Source organism: Lissotriton vulgaris, chromosome 12 (assembly GCF_964263255.1).
Source record: "Lissotriton vulgaris chromosome 12, aLisVul1.2, whole genome shotgun sequence".
Taxonomy (NCBI): Eukaryota; Metazoa; Chordata; class Amphibia; order Caudata; family Salamandridae; genus Lissotriton; species Lissotriton vulgaris.
Genome location: NC_141700.1, coordinates 121,010,329 through 121,025,803, shown reverse-complemented (window position 1 = coordinate 121,025,803; position 15,475 = coordinate 121,010,329). Strand labels below are relative to the sequence as shown.

General features: G+C 45.2%; 1 protein-coding gene across 13 annotated transcripts in view; it reads right to left on the bottom strand.

Moving 5' to 3' along the window:
• Positions 1-15,475, bottom strand: part of SIRPB2 (signal regulatory protein beta 2) — a 620,501-nt gene that overhangs the window by 60,125 nt on the left and 544,901 nt on the right. The window contains exons 1-2 of one of the 13 annotated variants that reach the window (XM_086947491.1): positions 7,073-7,158; positions 6,643-6,956 (exon numbers count right to left, since the gene is read on the bottom strand). The exons of the other annotated variants lie outside the window; for them this stretch is intronic. Coding sequence (XP_086803617.1) covers positions 6,643-6,956; positions 7,073-7,121 — 363 coding nt within the window. The 5' untranslated portion in view covers positions 7,122-7,158. Of the gene's footprint in view, positions 1-6,642; positions 6,957-7,072; positions 7,159-15,475 lie in introns of those variants that run through there. 13 annotated transcript variants of the gene reach the window in all.

Below are 15,475 nucleotides of genomic sequence, written 5' to 3'. Positions count from 1 at the left end.
GCATTCCAATCCATTGTTCCTTTGCCCACCATGCCAACTCTTTTTCAACTTTGCCATATGCAAAGTAGTCTTGACCTGTTCCAATAGGAACAGTCCAGTTGAACTGCTAGGTCATGTCCTCCCTGAACTCGAACAAAAGCCACCCATTACCGGTTTCAGCTTGATTGGAGGGCTTGTCGGTTATTCGTAGCTTGGTTCCAGTGGCACATTGAGCACAGGACCCATGTGCAGACATATCCTTTCGACTTATTTATTTATTTATATGCTTATAGCGCGCCTGAATCAGCCCCGAAGGGGTATCTCTGCGCGTAGCTTCTGCGTGAGTCGAATTACTTATTGAGGGGAATGGCAGTATAGGAGCAAGGTGAATTAGTCTTGGGTGAATAGGTATGTTTTTAATTTTTTCCTAAAAGAAAATAAATTAGAGATGTGTCTCAGTTGTGGTGGGAGGGAGTTCCATAGCAGGGGACCTTTGAGAGAGGGTGCTCGGACACCCTGTCTCGCTCTGGTGACTTTAGGTACATGCAACAACATGGTGTTGCTGGAGCGCAAAGTGCGTCCAGGAGAGTAGGGGACAAAAATGTCTTTTAGGTATTTGGGACCGGACCCATGAATGCATTTATGCATTATGCAGCAAAGTTTGAAATTGACCCGTTGTTGCACTGGAAGCCAGTGAAGGTGGGAAAGGAGAGGACGTGACGGGGTATGGGGGGGGCATTCAAGATGAGTCTTGCTGCAGTGTTCTGCACCACCTGCAGTCTGCATAGTTGTTCTTGATTGGCGGAAATGAGTAGACCATTGCAATAGTCTACCCGCCCGAGTACTAGTGCCTGTACCAGCGTTTTCCTGTGGATGTCTGGCAGGAAGGGGAAAATGCGCCGTAGGAGACCAATTATTCGGAAACATGTTCCCGTGACTTGACTGACATGGTCTTTTAAGATCAGTGTTTGGTCCAGGCGTACTCCCAGATTTTTTATGGTCTGTTTGGGCGCAGGAACAGGTCCTAGCTCAAGTGGCCACCAATCCGGAGACCAGAGCAGGGTGGCCCCTCCAAACAACATGACTTCGGTTTTAGTCACGTTGCATTGGAGGAAGTTCTGGACCATCTAACCTGCCACAGCTCTCATGCCATTTTGAAAGGATTGCATGACTGCAGGTGTGATAATTTGGAAGGGAAATAACAGCTGAGTGTCGTCAGCGTAGGAGATTGGGGAGAACCCGTAAGATCTTATAATCTCCGCTAAGGGGGCCACATATACGTTGAATAACGTGGGGCTCAGGCATGAGCCTTGTGGCACACCCTTAGTGAGCTGCCTACAGATAGATTTGTGGGAGCCTAATTTGACACCCTGTTGTCTATCTGCAAGAAAGCTTTCAAGCCACGCAAGGGCGGTCCCTTTTACTCCCACTCCTTCCAAGCGGTCGAGAAGAATTTTGTGCGACACCGTGTCGAAGGCAGCGGACAAATCCAATAGCACCAGAATCACTGAGCTCCCCCTGTCAAGTGACATTCTGATGTTATCTGTCACTGACAAGAGGGCTGATTCGGTGCTATGGTTGGGCCTAAAACCAGATTGTGAGTGGTCTAGGCCGCCCGCTGCCTCGATGTAGCTGGACAGGTGTGAGTTGACATGTTTCTCGGCCAGCTTGCTGAAGTACGGTAGGAGGGAGATGGGCCGGAGGTTCTAATTTCTAATTTAAATTATTTCTAGAGCGCAGCGTAACCTTGCGGTTTCTTGGCGCTAGGGGGATCAGCAACTGAGGGAGAAGGACCAGAAAAAGATAAAGGGGATATTGAGAGAGTTTAAGTGGGGAAGGCCTGGCTGAAGAGGAACGTTTTCAGATCTCTACGAAAGGGGAGATACTGAGTGGTAGAGCGGAGGTGGTCAGGGAGTGAGTTCCAGAAAGTTGGAGCCAGGGTGGAGAAATTGGCCCCGCCCCACTTTTTACGAGTGAAGCGAGGGATCTGAAGGAGGGACTTGGAGGAAGACCGAAGTTCTCTTGCAGGTACATAGGAATTGATTAATGAAGAGATGAAAGCGGGGGCAGTGCCCTGGCGGGCCTGGAAGACCATGCAGCCTATCTTAAAGAGGGAACGTTCTTTTACAGGGAGCCAGTGAAGCTCCCTGAGAAGAGGGGTGGAATGGTGATAACGAGGGAGGCCGTACACCAGCCGGGCTGCCTGGTTCTGGATAGTCTGGAGTCTACGCAAACTGTACGCGGGGATGCCATGGTAGAGAGCGTTTGCGTAGTCCAGTCGCGATATCACTAGTGCGGCCATGATGATCTTAAGTGCCTGGGGGGAAAAGAAACGGGAGACAGTGCGGATAGTGCGGAGAGTGAGGAAGCAAGAGGATACCACGGAACTAATTTGTGAATGGAGAGTGAGCTGGTTGTTTATTTTGACACCGAGTGTTTTGACCGTGGTGGAGGGGGTCGGTGCGGGACCAAGAGAGGGGGGCCAGAAGAGAGAGTTCCAGGGGCTGGATGAACCACCAGTGAGAACCAGCTCGGTTTTATCCGGGTTCAGCTTGAGGTGGTTGTGGTTCATCCAGTCCCTGATGAATGTCATAGTTGACTGGAAGTTAGAGACAGAGAGAGGAGAAGGGGACAGATCAAAGATGAGCTGGAGGTCATCCGCGTAATTATAGATGGTGACCTCCAGCTGCTGGAGTGCGAAGATAAGAGGAAAGATATAAAGATTGAAAAGTAAGGGGGAGAGAGAGGATCCCTGGGGAACGCCACAGGTGACAGGGAGAGGAGTGGCCGTGAAGTCGCCTAGCCGGACCGCCTGAGTGCGGTCCCTCAGAAAGGAGGAGAGCCAGATCAAAGCTGATCCCCCGATGCCGGCCGCCTTGACACGGGTAAGTAAGATGGTATGGTCCACCGTGTCAAAGGCGGCGGAGAGATCAAGGAGGACCAGTGCCTGGTGTTTGTTCTCATCCATGCCCTTTCTGAGTTTGTCTAAGACTGAGACCACGACTGATTCGGTAGAATGCCTGGGACGGAACCCGGCTTGGCGGGATGCCAGTCCCCCATTTGCCTCAACATGGGCGCTAAGTGTCGCGGTAACGTGGCGTTCCATCACCTTGCCCAGAAAGGGTAGCAGGGAGATGGGGCGATAGTTGGCCGAGATGGAAGAGTCAGCGCCAGGTTTTTTCAGGATGGGCACTATGGTAGCTGCCTTTAGCGCAGAGGGCACTACGCCCTGTGCCAGGGAGCTGTTGAGGAAGGCAATGGGGGGGTCAGGGCAGCTGGAGTAAATTTGCTGCAGGACTCGTGCCGGGCAGACGTCCGCGGGAGACCCCGACTTCACTTTAGGGAGTATCTCCAGAAAAGAGTCCTGAGTGAGGGGGGGGGATGGAGGTAAGAGGGTAAAGAACGGAAGGGGGGGAGGGATCGACGAAGGCAGACGAGGGTGGTGGGATGTTGGTCTTGATGGTTGCTATTTTGTCTAAGAAATAGGTGTTAAGCTGGTCGCAGAGAGGCTGGGAGGGAGGGATATGGGGCGAGGTTCGGTCTGAGAATGCCAGGTCATTCACTATGCCGAAGATTTCCCTGGGTTTGTTTTCTGCAGAAGTTATTTTTAACGAAAAGTAGGTGGTTTTTGCAGCCAGGATTGCTGTTTTGTATTCGGCCAGTGCTGATAAAAAGTGGGTTTTTGATAAGGGACTGTAATTTTTCCTCCATTGCCTCTCCGCCCGTCGGGCGCTCAGTTTGAGATCTTTTAGGTGGTCATTGAACCATCTATGGAGTCCTTTGGTCGGCGGATGGAAATGCGGCGTAGGGGCGCCACTGAGTCGCAGCCCTCAGCCAGCCAGGTGTTGATGGCCTTGGCTTGAGAGGCAGATGGTAAGCCAGCAAGAGTAGGGGTGGAGTTGCGGAGCAGGGAGGTCAAGGAGGGATAATCGAGTCTATTCCAGTTCCGTGCCCAGGTGTTTTTGGCGTGCGGAGTTTTAGGCATCAGGTTACGGAGAATGGAGAAGGAGATGAGGGCATGGTCGGACCATGGGCACGGCGAGACAGTAGCCGAGGCCAAAGGGAGGTTGAGGGACCAGACCTGGTCCAGTGTGTGCCCATGGGAATGAGTGGGGACGGATATGTGTGACACGAAATTGAGGGACGAAAGGCAATCTGTGAATTCTTTTGAGGCTGAGCACTCGTGGGGGTCTGAGGGCCAGTAATTAAAGTCCCCTAGCACCAAGACCGAGGCGTAGTTGACCACCAAGTTGGCCAACAGGTCTTGGAATGCCGGCAGGAATGAGGGCGAGGGCTGAGGAGGGCGGTACATTAAAAGGCAAGTGATGGGGGGGGAAAATGAAAGAGAGCGGACTGCCAGGAAGTCAGCAGGGGGAATGGGGGGAAAGGGAAGAGATTGGAAGTTCAACTCTGACCGAGCGATTAGGGCGACCCCACCGCCAGCCTTGCCTGCCGGTCGGTCGGCTCGCAGGGCCACATAGGAGGGGGGTAGGGTGGCCAGGAGAACAGGGAGGGAAGTATCACAGTACCAGGTTGGAAAGCTCCGTCCAGGGGAGAGCCGCGTTCTTGCGGATGGGGTTCACCACCGCTCTTTTCCATTCAGTTGGAACATGTCCCTTCTTCAGAGACTGATTAATTACATCTTGGATGTGTGGACCTAGCAAGGTACTGAGGGAGGTTAAGGTTTTAACAGGGATGAGGTCGTCCGGAGACCCGGATTTTACATGGGTCATTAGTGTAAATAGCTCTTCATTATTGATAGGAGGGAATGTGGTCACCGTGAGGTTAGTGTTGTTGGTGGAGGGGAGAACAGTCAGAGTATCATTGCCTATTTGAGATGCTAAGATTTTGTCATAAATGGACTCTATTTTATTATAGTATAAAGAAACTTCTTCGCATAGACTTTGTGAGAAGTCATCTGGACTTACGCAAGCAGTAGGCTTGACAAATGTTTCAAGGATCCTATAGAGTTCCTTAGCAGAATTGCCGGCTTCCGTGAGCTGTTGGGCAATGTTGTTTTTGCGGGCAGCTTTGATATGTTTGTAGTAGTTTGTTTGAGCTGCACGATGTGCCTTCTTGTTATCCTCTGAGTGTGATTTTCTCCATCTCTTCTCTATCCTCCTACATTCTTGCTTCTCTTTCCGGAGAGCCTCGGTGTACCATTTTTCCTGCTTGGCCACAGGGAATTGTTTAAAGGTTTTCAGAGGAGCAATTTTGTCAATGGCTACCGTAAGAGATTGCTGGAACATAGTTAGGACATTACATGAAACACACAGAGGTGATGGGAAGAATGCTTGCAATAGGTCTCACCACTGGAAATCGCTCAGCCTAGCATTCCAAACAAGCATGCTCAGTTTGGACACATCCACATGCAAATTAGTCTTGAGTCTGCTCCAATCGAAACAGTCCAGCCCAAACTGCTGGGTCAGGTCCTTCCTACACTGGAACACAAGCAACCCCAAAACAGTTTTGCGCTGAATGGGCACGCCCATCGGGTGTAGCTTTGTTCCTTGGCACAGAGGGCACGGTAGCCACATCTAAGCTTACCTTTGCAACTTAGGACATTACTTCAAATTCAAAAAGGTACTGGGAGGAAAGATTGCAGTTAGCCTAACCACTGTAAGTTGTTCAAGGTTGAATTCCTTCACATTGTTCTTTTGGCCACCCTTGGTGTGGGTTGCTTCTAGTCCTTTCTGGACGTTGCCTTTCTTGCCAGTTTGCGGCAGCTTTTCCCGTGAGGAGCATGGTCAGTACTGATTTGCGTAAGACACGCCTTTGTCTAGAGTGGCATTGTGGGAGAAAAATTATGGACTCAAATGCAGCCCGAGCGATTGCCAGTGGCTGAGATGAATTCAAGCATTCTACCCATCATTGTGTTGTTATTGAAATACATAAAATCCTATAGTACTGATGTGAAGTGATAAACTGCCTGAATTCAGTTTGCTTAGTCACTGAGAAAAAATTAAGATACCAGAAACATTTACTTAAAAATTAACAATTGTGGGACTGTATCTATTGATCTTTCCTAAGCTATCATGAGGTCACATCTAGACATAATTAATGTCCATGCCCCATGTGGGGAGTGCCATAGTTGAGTGCCCATAGTTGGCTATGACATAAAGAAGTGGAAGAAAGCATCAGCGCTTCTATCAAAGATAGCCGCCAAAAGCGTAACACTCGTCAGAAAGAAAACGTACCATGGGGTTGCAATGCCTTATTTTGAAAGCAAGGATTAAACTTGACACCCAAAATATATAGACCAGCTTGTAGAGTTGTAGGTTCTCATCTGTTTCCGGATCCCTATATATTGACTGAGTTGATTGAGCATGGGAGCTACCATAGGTCAAGAGGGCTGAAAAATCAGGTAAATGTGCATAAAGTGGGTTTCTGTGCATTTAACAATATGTTTGTATACAGGGAAAAGCGGTATTACCAAGCCATAAATGGTATAACCCTACTTATCTATACAATAGTCTATGCCCATTTAAACCATAAAATGTTACTCTAATACATTTGCACTAATTTCAAGAACATCACTTTGGATAACCCCGATACTGAAAAATGATATTACTACATCAATCCAACAGTCCCTCAGTAACCCCCCAACAAAGGCTAGTTCATTGTGTGGATTTTGACACGCTCTTTATCATAGTGGAATAAAGCGATGCTTGAGTACCATTCATAACAGTGGTACTGAGCCGTGTCTCTGATCTCAGCATCCTTTATAATGAGCTGATACTGCGTTCCAGCGCTGTTTATCGAGGCGGTATAATGGGAGGAGGATACGCCGGGTCCATACACAGGGACGGAGTAGCTCTTATGGTGGTAGAGAATGAGGGTTGGAGCTTCTCCGGGGATCTGTCTTAGGTATAGCAGGCCAATGCCATCGTCTGCTTCAACCTCACAGCCTATGTTGGCGCTTTGTCCAAGACTGACCTGGACAGCAGGAGATATCACAGGTTTCTGAGCCTGAGCATCTGAAAAGTGAACATGAAAATCAGAACATTGATTGAAATACCAGTGCAGAATTGATCAATTTCACTTCATCAATGCTATCAAAAATCAAATATCCATCAGTCCTTGTCATACATACATGCAATCCACAAAAGGGCACATGATGCCAGGATCTGCAGCAGGCCCATCTCTCCAGTTGTGCTGTTGACTTTTTGAGGTCTGGTCTTAACTGCAAAATTCAAAGCCTGGTGAGCTGCATTTTTATGCTATGAGTACCAAAGGGCATTGGGGACATACGGCGAGGTATGCAAATATTAAAGCAGACTTCCTTCAATAACTGACTATTGGCACCTGTTAGTTACACTTCATTTTGACTGTGCATGTGTCTGCCACCTAGGGATTTCATGTTCAGTGATGAGGAGCAGAGAAAGAAATAAAGATGCAGGTGTTGGGAGAACTGTCTTCCCCATAGTGAGGCATTCTAGTCACCGGAAAGAAAAAAGGCTTGTGTCAAAACTATAAACTAGCATATTGGAGAACAACATTTGTTCCAAAATATATTCAAGCAGATGTCAATGCATTCAAATACTAATAGCTAGTGACCTGTGTCCAAAATACTGCTTATCTTCCAGCACTGCCCTGATTAAAGCACTGTAAATACCCACCTATACGAATTTCTACTATTTTTGTCATATGTCAAGCCCAATTGGTTCCCCTCAACTATTTCCTTTATATTAATCAAACAAGAGAACACAGAACAGATTTTTATGTTTCAAGACTTCTAATACAAATTTAAATATCATGAAGGCTACATGGTTAGTGCCAGATGAGTCTCTCGGTGTATAAATTGCCCAATAATACACAATTATGAGGAGAATTGATAATATATTTGTGTTATAGAAACCTCGGTTTCAACTTTGTGGAACACTCAACATGAGCTTATGACACAAGAATTCTAGGGACAGTAGAGATTTATTTTTAATTTACCTGATCTGATTTTTGGCAGACATGCTTTCCCTCCCAGCTCATTCTGTGTAATTTTCACATATGACCTTGGCTACTCTGGGTCGATATAACCTGCTTCTTAAACTTCTAAATATGTGTGTACCCTATACTGATGCTGTACCAGATAGTTTTGATGGTATGTGGATGTATTTACTTTCCTGTAACCATTGCTGGTGAAGTGGATATACTGGGGACAGAGACCATGATTTTGGGTCCCCTTGGCATTTATTTTTGTATTTCTGAATCAGGCTTTTTTCCTGAAAAACTATTTATACAAATTAATGGCCGTGCCGGTTGTCTTACAAAATATCATGTGGGCATTATATATCGTGTCAAAAATATAGAGGACCAGATTATCTTGAAGGTAAGTGCAAATAGGTAAGTATACATTTACAAATTACAAATCTATATACCTTGAAGATATGTATATTTCATAAAGTTACATATTGGTGAAGTTAAGCTTAGTATAACTTTGCTTACCTATAAAAACTTAAACATGATATTTTTGTCCTCATTATTCTTGACACAATATTTTGTCCACATGCTATTTGTTCTTCAATATTTTTCTAAACACCGGCCCTGCCAGGCAGATTGTGTTTTTTTTCTCTATGTGTTAGGTCAATTGCTCGTTTTATCTCTGCAGTTCTACTACCATGGGCCATGGCAGATTCAAGTAGGAAACATCAGTGGCGTTGGTCCTGGCATAAGTTTTATAAGGTGAGCTGGTGGACGTTGGCAGTGGGACTATCCGATTAAGGGTTTCTGACAGTGGAGCCTACAGCGATTCGCCTTAAGTAGCTCATTGATATCCTTACTATAAATGGGGGTTGGAAGCATAAGGGTGGGTGCTCCACCAATTGGAGAAGAGCTTTCACTCTGCTAAACTCTAAAGGAGGCTGCTATCCCTTTCCCACATTCTGTGCCTTTTAAATGAGTGTGCTAAACTTTTTTTATAACCGCCCTCTACCTGACAATTTTATCCCATCCTTTTTCAAATAATCTTCGCTCTGCTAATACAAAGTGCTGTTGCAAATCTTCCTGACCGATTCAGGGACAAACAGGGCAGGCAAAGCAGACATGGCCCAACCGTGGTGGTTTAGGTTATTCGTAACTGGTGTCTATTTTATTATTGCCACATGCTATGGAAATGATGACGTTACAACGCAAACATTTACAACACATGCCTTTACAATGCAGTTTTTACATAGCAACACCCATTACAATGCATGTTTTTACAACACATGCCATCACAACACATATCATTACAGCACATACCATTACATCGCATCATTTTTTAGGGTAACAGTAGGGTAAGCGTTGCATAGTGTAGGGGTAAAAATTACTGATCACACTCCAGAGAGTGCAACAGTAGGGTAAGTGTTGTATGGTGTCGGAGTTAAAATTACTATTCCCACTCCAGAGAGTGCAACAGTAGGATAAGTGTTGCATAGTGTAGGGGTAAAAACTATGTGTTGTAATGGTAAGCATTATAATGGCATGCGTTGTAGTGACATGCATTGCAATGGCTGCGTTGTAATGGCATGCAATATAAAGGATGCTGCGTTGTAAAGGTAGTGTTTTGTAATCACTGGGTTGTAAAGGTTGTTTCCCCATGCTGTGCCACATGCCGCATGTCCAAAAGAAATGAGTGGCCTCACTGCTTCATAGTGCTGCAACATATTTGTTTTTAAATGGCAGCTCTGGGAGCACACTCTGTATCTTTTTTAACATTTTAAATTTTTATTTGAAAGTTGGTCGCCCGGTCGCATTCGGGGTACCCACCACATTGTGTCTTTTCACATTTTTTTATTTAAAAGTGTGTGCCATGGCACCCACTACATCCATAAGTGTTGGGGGCCATGGCGGGATTCTCATGACCGCATAATGCCACGCATGGGCTTTATTGTTATATAGTTTATGTGTTGTTAGGTACCAAGGTAGGGCAGGGGCACCATCAACAATGTATAGAAGTGTTGTTGGGTGCTGCAAGGAGAACAGCAGCCCCCCCAGAAAACTTTAAAAAACACTCTAAGTCTCCTGTGTCATTGAATGCATGACCCCAGGATAGCTTAACCTTTTGTTTTTACAGCACTCCGAGCTTGAGCTATGTGCTCTTCAGGTGGACTGTGGGGCCCCTTGTGGTTGGTTATTTGACTGCATTTTGTGGCCTGAAGAGCATTAAAGAAAGATTCAAACTCATGTTAATGGATTTGAATACAAATTCCTGTTTTTAATGATTTGAGTGACAAGAATTGTTGTGCATTCCTACGTATGTGTATATATAATTATTGATACATCATTGTGACAATTGGTTTATATTTGTTGATGTGCTGACCCCTTGTTGAAGCCAATAGGCCAGCCTTATGTATTTTAGTGTTCTGTCCCTTGGCAAAGGCAGTAGGTCTGCCTTACTTAAAATGATATCTCTTTATATTGTACTTTTATGGTTATAAAAACTGCAATAAAGTTTTTGAAACGAAACGAAACTTTTGTTAATGAAAAAGTCAGAAATTCACTGAAAAAAAGGTTAAAGTGATGGTATAGTTAAGTCTGGTAGTAATATCTTACTTTACTTTACAAAGGTCAAAGTGACGTTATAGTTAGGTAAAAATGCCAGTTAAAATCGAACATTTTAAACTCTAAAAACACTGATATTCACCAGTTATAGCTTATTCAAGTAACCATAACACATGCCCCCATCAGGCACTGCTTATATTACGTTACTCATGAAATGTTCAATGACATCATTCATAGCATCAATGACAACATATGAAATGACATCATTGATGACAACACTGTGCATGGTGAGGGCGTGAATAATAGTTATTTCTGTTTACCATTACTAAGGAATATCAGTGTTTTTTAGAGTTTCAAAATGGTAAATTTTGACTGACATTTAGTCTTTGTTTTTTTCAGTGACTATAACATGTGTATTTGTAAAGTGCACATTCCCCCAGAGGAGTATCTTGGCGCAGAATGGCAGATGTTTATTATTACCCAACTCAATAGTGATCATGTTGTCTACTTCAGAAAGATAAAAGGCTGAGTGGACCCACTGGTATTTGAACCTGTGACCTTGCGGGTAAACACAGGCCCCTACAGTGGACGCATTAGTCCACGAAGTCACCAGACCCGGCTTCAATATCAATACTGTACATAACCTCCAACAGAGTCTATTGACCGGTGTGCTTCACATTTTGGTTCTCTTAGTTCCACCCAAGATTCCCGACTTCCTGAAAGCAGAGCATTTTTGTGGGCTGCTCGTCTATCCCTCCTGTATGTACTCAGTACAGAGTATGTACCCGCGCTGTCTAAAACCAGTCCATTCATCAGGATTCATCCCCTCTCAGTCCAGGACGTACTCCAGAGGGTATTTAACCTGGCTTCCTATAACTGGTGCCTTCTTCTAGATTGTTGCTCTGTTGCTCCTGGATGACACTGGGGTGCTATATATAGTCCCACTGTGTTGGTGCTAATCTCCTAGGTAGACTGCATAAAGATTTACTTGGGGCTGCCTGTAACCAGAGCATTCCTGTAGGATAAAGTGTATGCCCGCCTGCATGCAATAAGTACGTTCCAGACTCAACTCTACATAATGCATTACTAAATATAACAATCCTTCTACTCCCTTGAACTGAGACTCTTACTCCCAGGTTCTCCAAATACTTGTTTCGTTGGTTCCCGCTGGTGCTCCTGCTTAAGCTAAATGGAGCTTGTGCTATGGTGGCCTCCTGCAACCACTTTGGCATGGCTGGTCCTCCTTCCCTCTGGGTGGGGTTTTAGAGATTTACGATGGCTGCCTGTAACCAGTGCATTGCTGTTGTTGTTCGTCTGCCACTCCAGGTTGGACTGCAATCAATAGTTACACTTGTACCAGCCTTCTGTTCAGAGAGAAAGGCTAAGTTTGCTTGGGGCTTTCCGTCGGCTAGGCTAGGTTGACTACCCTGAAGCTCAGTGAATGTGAACTCTGAAACGCAGGAGCTCCAGGGCTCTGATGAAGGAATCAAAGTATAGTCACTCACATTTCTGTTTATTTTCAGACCCTGTATCAATCTGATACATCAGAAATAATTACCATATGCTGATGCCCTTGCCTAGTACCAAAATGATCTGAGAACAGTACACTGTAAATCACCCACAAATTATGCCCCAAACCATCTGATTCGAAGAAAAATTGATGTATTTGATCCAATTGAAAAACAGTCATTTGATATCATTAACACTTTTAGTTAAGTTATGTTTTGTAACAAAGAGCTACCAGTATTTCTTGGAACATAGTGATTTTGAGATTACTAATAAATTATAAATTATGGAAAACATGAAACCACACCTTCCATATTGCAAACAATTGTTAGATAAGATAAAGGACTTATTAAAAGTGCCAATATTTATATTTCATGGCAACCTTCACTACTTTGACCCTATTTTCAGATCATCTGCATCCCTCTGTGGCCTTCATCAGCAGTATGGTGGTGTTCATTAGGAGTCTGGTGGGACTCCGGTCGGGTTAAATTCTTCTAAAAAAGGATAAGACATTCATGACGAGAAGAGTTTTTTTAATACATAAAAGTATCTTCCTCGCGGATCAAATTTCCAATCATGAGTGGGCTTCCCAAATATGTATGTGGTCATCAAAGTGTAAACCAAATAGATATTCATATGGGAAGTTCTTATGCAGTGTTTCATCTTACACCAAAGACTCTGTGCTGCGGTCAGGATTATGTTACTAGAGGTCTGACCCCATTCTTTAAAGAGAAATTAACTAAGCCTTGAAAAAGTTGCCTTTGACGAAACACGTGTTGGCTTTTGGTACAACTGTATGAGTTGTACTCTACTGTACATCTTCATAAATTCCAGCTTCTGATTAATTCAACTATGAATTTCCGCCTGCCTTTAACTCAAGTCTTTCTGTGTTGTTTTGATTATAATTTGTTAAACCGTGGACATGTATCGATTGCATTTTTGCATTCAAATCATTTATTAAATATGGCTCTTTAATCTGCATACCTATATATATGTGGTACTTTACCTTTTTTTAGTGTGTTTATTGAATTGTATGCAGATGGTGAGGCAGCAGCTACAATCGGCACAGCAGGCAGAGATCTGCCGCAATTTGCGGCGCATACAAAAAATATATGCCGAGCTATAGCACCTCTATGTCCGCTACCAAATTGTGTCTGTGGTACTTTACCTATGGACTTTCTGTGGAGGTGTGCACAGATTCTTATAAGTCTATATTGAGTGTTGCTTTTTGCACACTCTGTGTGCATCTAGGAGTGTAGCAATAGTGCAACCTGTGCAGCATCCTTGCTCCTACAAATTGTGTCATCAGGTACATTATATTGCATGGTTATTCTGAGCGTATGCATTGTTTCGAGATGCAAGGTTGGCTTATCCACTGCAATGGTTAATTTGTGAAATAATAAGTGCCAGGGCTCTTGTCAGGAGGCAGCTTCCACCATGCCATTACTCATATTAGTACTGCCTATAACAGAACTAACCAAAACTATACAAGTGGGAAGAGGATGTGGCATAAGGGCAAGAACTGCCGACTTTGGAGCTGGGGAACCTGGGTCGAGTTTCGACGTAGGCTCAACATCCTGAGATTCTGGGCAAATCACGTAATCTCCCCGGACCTACAAAAAATGAAAAATGAATGTGTCCTTAACTGGTGCCCATGAAAAGCGCACCTTTGGGTCGAGTTCATGCTGTAAACGCCGATACTGACGATTAAGTGCCGATGCTAAGCACCAGAAACCAGTGGCTCAAATTTAGCACTGATCCGCTGCTACCATATAGAAAGTCAATGCGCTTATAAGGTTCACATGCTCTTCAGTCTTCTCCATCAAGGTGGACAAGCCACAGAAGGATCAAGCCTGGATCGACGTTGATCCCTGACTCTGTCCAAGAAGTCCTTTTAATTTCTCAAACTCAAAAGCAGCTGAGCCTTCTCATGGCTTCTGCCCAGCACTATCGCCTAGAGGTGGGCTTTTAGACAGGCTGATCCTATGACTGCAGTGGAATGGGCTGAAAGGCTGGAGAAAGGGCTATTATACTTGTGATTTTTCAAACAGCATTAAGCCTATTTCCAAACACTTTCAGAGCACTTAACAGCATCTCCACAAACAGGTAATTTGCTCCCTTCGCCCATAAAATTAAATGAGGAAAAGTGCGAGCACTTTCTTGAAGTCTGCCTGCATCTGAAAAATGCACTTCACTTTTTCCTCTGTTCAGGTAAGAAGGAAGAGAAAGAGGGAAAAACGTCACCAAGAGAAAAAGTATGGACCTACAGCAGCGAGATAAAGGGACAGAGGGGTTTGGCAGTGGACTAAAGAGGCCTCTTGCTAAATTTTGCCCTTGCTTTTCCTTCCGAATTTAGCGCTGATGATCTTTTATTTGCCTACTAAAAATGGTGAGGGGAATAAACACTACAGAATTATACTTACAATTTACTCAGGTTAAAGGACCACAGACTCCGAATTCCAGTTATGGATTTTATTATAATGCCAAAAACAATTGTATATATACGTATCTGAGAATCAATGAATATAGGTATATAAAAATCAATACAGAGCCGAATCTACGCATATAATTCATTGGTTACAGAAGACATAAGGTGATAAATTCGAGAATCAATATACAACATAGGATGGAGGCTGAGTCAAGTTCCTTACTCATTAGGAAGAAAAGCATGAATTCTCTTTCCCTACACTCATCTCATCAGGGATCCTAGCTCAGTACCCTATCTTTTTCCCAAAGGTGTCATCACATGTAGACGTCCTTAGAAGCACTCACGTTAAAATGGGTCAAGATAGCTTAAGGCTATGGAGCTTGTTCTTAAGATGCTCCTTCTCCTCCGAAAATCTAGAAGTCTGATTCTCTGTCCCTGCGCATGGAAAGGGGCGACCACTCGGTCCCCCCGCACGTATGGCAGAGTACCACGATCCCCCCGGGAAGCCATCTTGGGCGGGAGGCGTGTCTCGGCTGGTATGCCCGAAGCGGCGTAGCCGGGGCGCGCTTTTTCCCGCCCTAGAGTGGGCTGGCCTAGACACTGACGCGGCTGGCCACGCCCTCGGGGCAGGCAGGGGCGGGTTTACGCCCGCCCTGAAGACGGATAAAAGGGGACGCAAGACCGGAAGGCATCCTCTTGTTCCTGTGCTCTGAAGCTGCACCTCCTCGCTGCACGTGAGCTCGAGACGGAACGAAGAGCCAATTTTGAGCGTTGTAATCCTTCTTTTTGTCTTGCAGATACTCTGTCGGAGAAATGCCCAAGAAAGGCGGAAAGAGAATGACGACTGAACAGATGCTTCGGGTCCTCATGAAGGAGATGACCGAGCTGAAGAAGCGGGTGGCGGAGAGAGAGGGGGAAGGGGGGCCGGAACGTCCTTCGGCTGGAGCAGCCCCAGGAGGGAGAGCCAAGAGGCCAAGAAGGGGGCCAGCTGGGGGAGACGTCCCGGTTCCTTGTACCCCGCTTGAAGCGCCAACCCCAGTACCCGTGGAGGGGAATCCGATTCCCGTGGTGGTCACCCCGGTGTCC